This window comes from Eucalyptus grandis, chromosome 6 (assembly GCF_016545825.1).
Source record: "Eucalyptus grandis isolate ANBG69807.140 chromosome 6, ASM1654582v1, whole genome shotgun sequence".
Lineage (NCBI taxonomy): Eukaryota > Viridiplantae > Streptophyta > Magnoliopsida > Myrtales > Myrtaceae > Eucalyptus > Eucalyptus grandis.
This window is the reverse complement of record NC_052617.1, coordinates 6,793,175-6,799,973: the sequence shown is the minus strand read 5'-3', so window position 1 is coordinate 6,799,973 and position 6,799 is coordinate 6,793,175. Positions and strand designations below refer to the sequence as shown.

Sequence of the window (6,799 nt, the reverse complement as noted above, 5' to 3'; positions counted from 1 at the left end):
TGATTAGCGTTTACGAGCAACCGTATCATCTATCATTTACAACTTTAAAGAAAGCAAAAGAGTTCCAACATCCAAAAACAGCTCGACGACATATGGAAACTTGATCTAACCTAATGAACCAGCAAAATTTCACTCTTTGATTTAACATTCAAAAGCCGACTTTCTACGAACGCTGCTTCTTCTTTCACGATATCCCTTGCCAGCGGAAACGCTACAGATGGTAACGAGACGACCACCAAGGAGACCACTGGGACCGGAGATTCGACTGGAAGGAGAGCAGCAACAGGACCAGACCCACGAGGAGCGCGACGCCCCACGGCGTGCGGCTGACACGGTGCATGGTGTCAGGGTCGGCGTCCGGGAGTGGGATCACGAGCCGGCCACGGTTGGCGTCGAGCCAGCGGGCCAGGATGATCAGGAGCAGGGGCACGAGGAGTAGGAGGAGCTTCAGGCTGACGACCGTGCGCTCCATCTGCCTGGTGTAGTTGATGTGGAAGGAGAGCCAGAGCAGGAGGAGGACGATGCCGAAGAGGGTGACGACCGGCATGGGCGGCAGTGACATGGAGTCGATGGTCTGCCGCGTCCACCCATGTTTCCAAGCAGGGCCCCTCTTCTCTCTGATCAGCCACCCCATTATTCTCCTTTCTTCCTCTGGTTTATTCCTCTCTACCTTCAGCTTCTAATTTCTTCTGGGCTAAGTCGGTGAAGTGAGATCAGGTATTTGGGTGTGCAAGTTCAGAACTTGGGCCACTTTATAGGAGGCGAGAGAGATGCATCAACCTCCGTCTGCTTTAGCACAGATTCTTGAGAGAAGGGTTGGTTTTGATTCTATCCTCTTAGCCGACTTTTTCCTGCCACTAATGGCGGCTCCCGTATTAAATTTGGTGGTGTTTGCTTCTTGGGGTCGAAGAGAGAGAGCCGAGGGGATTGATGAGAATGGGAATTTGGGAATATGTTCTTGGCCCTTTTCCTTTTCCTCGAATTTGCATGCATGGTTTCAAGGCTTTACAGGTGGGGGAATCGGGTTTTATCTCTTCGGATATTGGGTGCTCAGTGCTGTGACCTGTAGATCTGGGAAACGAGACAGGTGGCGACCGTACGGCGCGCCCCGACCATGCACAACCGATCAGCAGCACCGAGCAGTATCAGCACTCCCATCGAAGCTGTCATGGCTCTCGAGCCGATTGAGTTTGATGCTGGAACCGACACGAGCGATCGATTTATACTCGACGGCCGTGCTTGGGCTTGAATCCGAACTCGAGACTAAGTACTAAAAGTTTTGGAGAATGTTTATCTGTATAACCTAATTTCCATTTTCACTTGGAAAATGAAGAGAAGAAGGACTTCATCGTCGATTTGCAGTTATCAGGCTTATCCTTAAGCAATTTGCGGTTGGCAGATAGTGACCATTACCATTTACCCTCCTACGCAAAGGAATGAATTTTGGTGAAATTTAAAATTTATAATTGCAATACGCTCTACTCTTCTTGAGTTATGTGTTATCAGTACTTTGGAATCGGTATACTTTATGATAAAGCATGCTTAACTAATGTCTCGAATGCACTCGTTAACAATGCCATATTGATAGTTAAAATAAATGGCGCTCAATTTTTGTCCCCATTCTCTCTTCCTTAGATACACTAACTATACATCCGTATGGGAAAAAAATTCTATCTATATTAGGAATTTGAGGAAGTATTAAATTATTGTTGGAGGGAAAATATAGGATTTATATTTACGTTTACGAGAGAATCATAGGATAAGATGACATATATAAACCTTATAAATTATCATCATTATATTTCGTCCATTGTGCTAACTATTTATATATCCCTCGATACTTCTTATTATTCTACTTAGAGTAGGTATGGACTTTATTGAATATATATATACACACATTGAGGTTGAAGTATACGTGGGAATTATTATGTTATATGTGGAGTTCTACCTCTAACCACATACCATGTGTTATAAATTAATTATCGAGGGACGCAAGCATAAAAAGCCGACTAAACATGTGATGTGTGTTGTGTGCTAGGGTTGAGCATGGTTCGAGTTAGACTGATCCAATAGCTAACTTAGGAACCAATCCACACAGTATTAGTTCTCAATTTTTGGGACCAAAGACTAGCCCTATTAAGCTTGGGACTGAGAACCGAACTCACCCTATGGATTCGATCCGGTCTAAGGTTAACGTGAGATCAACCACTTATTTTTTTTTTCCTTTTTTATATTCCTTAAAAAGGGCAGACGTATTATTTCAAATTACATATCCATCAACAATACGACATTGAGCAACTAAATTATGAATACTAATATGTATCAAATGTAAAGATAAGATAAAGTCATAATAGAAATTTACACTCGCTAAAAGCAATAAACCATAAATTAAACATACAAGGCGAGGAAACAAAGGTGAGTAGTGAGGCAGATGAACAGAGACAAGTGACAAGGTAAGTAGGCGAGGGAGGCCAAGGTGGCAAGCGAGGCTAAGTTGAGTGAAGAGAGTTTCTTTTTTTTGGTCGAATTAGGACTATGTTTCTTTCTACATTCTAATTTACTTGATAAACTGAACCGTGAAAAGAATTGAGAAGGAGGCGCTAGAATTTAAAGTAGATAAAAGCATATAAAATATAATATATTAGATATATAGTATAAAATATATATGTACACACAATATAAAGTACATGGTTGGTTCAGGTTTGACCAATCTTAAACTTTCATAATCGAGAACCAACCCATGCAATGTAGGGTCTAAAGATCCTAGGACCAAGGACCGAATCATTCTCCTAGGGAATCGGACTAGAACCAACTAGGTTGGGTCAATCCAAGATTGAACCTGGACCGACGCTCCTCCTTATTGTGTGCACTTTGTTTTATCCCCTCCTCGGTCGCCAAAAACAATTACATAAATGTTAGACTTACGCAGGCCAATTGCAAAATTGCTTTAATAAGCGATGTGCCAAATCATGAATAGCCCTTTAAACAATCAAATTATATTCAACAACCAATGGAATATCGACACTATCACTAAGTAAATCAATTCACAAACCAAATTGAGAGAGTCTTGCATTTTCGAGACAATTAAAGTTTGTATCTGATATTAGATGACCCAAGAGGAAAGTATTAAGTAAAGGTAATCGATTCCAAGATGAGTTGATTTCTACCCTCAGAACTACTAGTCTAATCCAATTCTCGGGTCGGTCTCATAATTGATTATTTCTTTTCATTCTTTTTTCTTCTATTCCCTACAAGTGGGACTTTCCCAACATTAAAAGGAAAAAAGATTACTAATTAGGATTTGCTTTAGAATTATACAAACAAACAAAATAAACTTGGCCAATCCATCAATCGGGTGGTCCGATTCCTTATGTGAAACTAAGATCCATCTAGAACCGGCCGGTTAGGTTCGATCTAGTGGACATGACGATTGCCTGAGAATGAACCATGTTGGGCTTGGCTAACATAGGAACGTGGACAATTTTGATGGGCTGGGCCATGTGCCAAGGCCCAACCTGGCCCGTCTTGTTCCCAACTTTTCATGACCCAAAGTATAACATGCGCAACAAAGGAAAAGCATCAAAGGCATATTCACCAGTCGGGTGGGTTGGGTCCCATCCAAACCCATCTCAACGACGCTCGATTATTTATTCTCAAATTCGTTAGGGAATTTCGACACAAGACCTTGAAAACCAAGCTTATTAGAGTGGTCAAGAAACCCGCAACCCGTCCGAAACCAACGACAGCATATTCTTTTATTTATAAATATATATAATAAGCCACCTCAAATTTGTGTGTTCACAATTATAACTATTTATTTACAAATCAAATGCTGAAGAGCCACCAACCATAAGTTCAGAATAATCTAAGATGCAAGATTCCTAAATGAGATACCATAAAAGGGAGATCATTGTTAATTTTCATGGTTTTAGGGTGCTGTCCAAATAACCATGAAGTTTTATTTCTAAAAAAGAGAGTGTGGCAATTTTATAAACGGTTAATAGGGCGTGAGTCTTATACCGTCCGATAGATAAACTTCAACTCATATAAAGTTTTGTCGATAAAATTGCCTAACTCTTTTCATGACTCATATGTGTGAAGAGTACGTGTATCATGGTCGGTCCACAAACTTAACATATTTGCGAATTGCAAAGTGTCATTTAATCACCATTAATCATAAATCGTATGCATCCAATTTCACAGGAACGATCCTTTATTCGAAGGGAAATTTGTTTTCGGGAAAGGTTTTTCTGACTTTCTAGTGTATGGGCGAGTGAGGAAAACGAGACCGAAAACAACAAGTTTAGATCCAGAGTAAAATCACTTTCTCTCATGGTTAAAAAAGGAAATCAGGATCTAATTAACAAAGACTTAGCCCTCGTCTTCTCTTTTGACCCTCATGACGCATCCTTACCCTATTCCCCAAATCGTACAAAGAAGCGAAGAAGACTCGCTCCGCTCGGCCTGTCTCCCTCCCTCGGTTTCCTCAAATAAACCCTAGAGTATCTCCATCCCTCTCCGGGCGCCACGTGTCGCCAGCCACATCCTTCCCTCGGATTTCTTTCTTATAAGCCTAAAGACCGGTCTCCCCTGCGCTTTCCTGTTTCCAACCTTCCTCCAGCAATTCTGCGCCCTCCCTTCCCCCGCCTCCCTTCTTCCCACCAAGCGGCGCGCAGGTTCTCTGCAGAGAGGGAAATCCCAATAGAACAGGAGGAGGAGGAGGAGATAAAGGAGGCGCAGAAGCATGGAAACAGAGCGCGGCGAAGTGTTGCCCTGCCATGGTGGCCTCACCGAGGACGAGCTCCTGGTGGCCGACATCTTGCTCGAGCTGCGGTGGCACTTCGGCGATCGCTTCCCGCGGGGCTGGGGCGCCAAGAGGCCGAGATCGGCCCTCTCCCGCGGTGGCTCCCCGGCGGCGTTGCCGTCCCCTCCTCCGCCGCCGCCGCCGCCGCACCAGCGGAAGCAGCAGCAGCAGCAGCCGCAGCCGCAGCCGACGAAGTGCTCCGCCCGCGCCGTGATCGAAGACAGGGCGATGGGCCAGAAGCCGAAGGTCCACGCGGCGAGCCCCGACACGCCGCTCTCCTTCTCTCCGAGCGAATCTGACGGCAACAAGCCCAAGCAATCCCACTCCAGGAGAAAACCCACCAAAAGGGTAGGCTCAAATTGCGTCCTTTCTTCCTTCTTCGTCGTCGTCTGCAGTGTTTTCTGTCAGTCTGATTTGCTGAGTAACGTGGGCGTGTTCTGTTTTGTTCGATCTTTTCCCCCTTGGGTCGTACAGAAGAGAGAGGACTGGCTGAACCTCATAGCGTTGCTGGAGGAGCAAGGCAGCGCCCTGAGAAAGGTACTATCTTTTAGTAATTTCAACGCACCCTTTTCGTTTCTGGAGCAATCCCTGAGCTCCTCCCTCCCTCCGCGGCGCAATCGTTCCATGTTTTTCTGATTTGCTGCGCTCTTGAATTCGTGCAGGAGGTTGAGAATGTGCGGCGTTATCGCGACAAAGTGAAGGCTTTGAATTCGGAGTTGAAAGCCAGGAAGGAAGAGGTACCTACTGTACTGCGTCAATGGCATTATCTCCGGGAATTTCCCTTTTTGGCTGTCACTAAATCCTTTTTTTTTTTTTTTAATTTCCTGCTCCTGCGTCTTACAGCTAATGATTCGGGTCATACCTGGAGAGTCCGGGCAAGGACCGGAACCGAGCACGCGCTTGACTCCGGCGGGCCAACCGGCTGAACCCGCGGCGGCGCCTCTCCCTTCCGGCTCCGATCGCCACCCCCCGCCGGTTCCCGATCCGACGGCGAGCGCGCCGGAGAAGAGCGAGGCGCGCGAGCCGGCTGGCCCTCCGCCGTCTTGCGGCGGCGGAGGCTGCGGCGGGGGAGGGCGGGATATCCTCCCCGACCTGAACATTGGGTTGGCGCCGTTCGACTTGACGATGGTGGACGAGGAGTGGAGCAACAAGGCGAGGGCTGCACAAGCGAGGCTGAGGCGGATGCTGATCTGCAGGGCCAAGAATCTGACCGCCGCCGTTAAGCCACGTGTCCAGCTCAGATGACGCTCGTATTTCTCTCTCTCTCTCGCTCCCCTTAAGATTAGAGGAGGCGCGAGTTGCTAGAATTTCTTTTTCCCTTTTTTGCCGGAATATTTGAAATTTGTAGAGAAAAAGAGGAAGGTGGGGGATAGGGAAAAGAAATTTGTTTCCCTGTCCTGCTCTCCGGCTCTTTCTTTCCCATTCCATATTTCTTATAGAATATATTTTTTTTTCCTGATTTAATATGCGATTAGCGATTATACCATTTCCTTAATTGAAAGCGTTCTTATTTCTCAGCCAATGTAATTCAATCAAGAAAATATTTGGTTGAATTTTGTTTTGACCCTTTTCTTTAGTGTAGATTTAATTTATTTTTTTGGCAAGTCCAATTATAGTTCACGGGGCGGGGAGAGAGAGAGCGAAGAGAAGTCGCTGCTTCTCAGCAGAAACTGAATTCCAACCTGTCAAGGAAGTGGTCAGAAGGGGCCTGTGCCACTCGCACGCGATCCCTGTCGTGCGTGTCGTGCACGCGCAGTCGGTCCTCGGGCCGTGCGCACCACGCTCCTCGTCCTCGGAGGGGGGCTCCATCGACTCCACTGGCGGGGGAGCGGCAGGGTTAAGGAAAAGGGGTAGATCGGTAATTTCCAGGTCGTTAGTTCCTGTCCTGCCCTAAGCGACTTTTTCAATTAATTGATCGTGACTTGCGAATTTTCCAGCGGAGTTCACACATTTTCGGAAGACTTGATTGACTTAAAAGAGCTGACCGGAATTTCG

The 6,799-nt window shown here is 45.9% G+C and overlaps 2 protein-coding genes across 2 annotated transcripts; one reads left to right on the top strand and one right to left on the bottom strand.

Annotated features, from left to right (window-relative positions):
- Positions 1-211: 211 nt before the first annotated feature.
- LOC104451287 lies at positions 212-634 on the bottom strand. Its single transcript, XM_010065986.1, has one exon. It carries the CDS (start codon positions 632-634, stop codon positions 212-214), a length of 423 nt encoding a protein of 140 aa, XP_010064288.1.
- Positions 635-4,577: 3,943 nt separating this feature from the next.
- On the top strand, positions 4,578-6,273 carry LOC104448126 (hepatoma-derived growth factor-related protein 2). The gene is made up of 4 exons (XM_010061900.3): positions 4,578-5,152; positions 5,279-5,341; positions 5,467-5,541; positions 5,648-6,273. The coding sequence occupies exons 1-4, from the start codon at positions 4,745-4,747 to the stop codon at positions 6,047-6,049; spliced, it is 948 nt and encodes a 315-aa protein (XP_010060202.2). The 5' UTR covers positions 4,578-4,744; the 3' UTR covers positions 6,050-6,273.
- Positions 6,274-6,799: the final 526 nt, after the last annotated feature.

Coding starts and splice junctions, on each gene's coding strand:
- LOC104451287 (XM_010065986.1), bottom strand. CDS start 634: ATGGGGTGGCTGATCAGAGAGAAGAGGGGCCCTGCTTGGAAACATGGG.
- LOC104448126 (XM_010061900.3), top strand. CDS start 4,745: ATGGAAACAGAGCGCGGCGAAGTGTTGCCCTGCCATGGTGGCCTCACC. Junction 5,153..5,278: donor GGAGAAAACCCACCAAAAGG/GTAGGCTCAAAT, acceptor TGGGTCGTACAG/AAGAGAGAGGACTGGCTGAA. Junction 5,542..5,647: donor TGAAAGCCAGGAAGGAAGAG/GTACCTACTGTA, acceptor TGCGTCTTACAG/CTAATGATTCGGGTCATACC.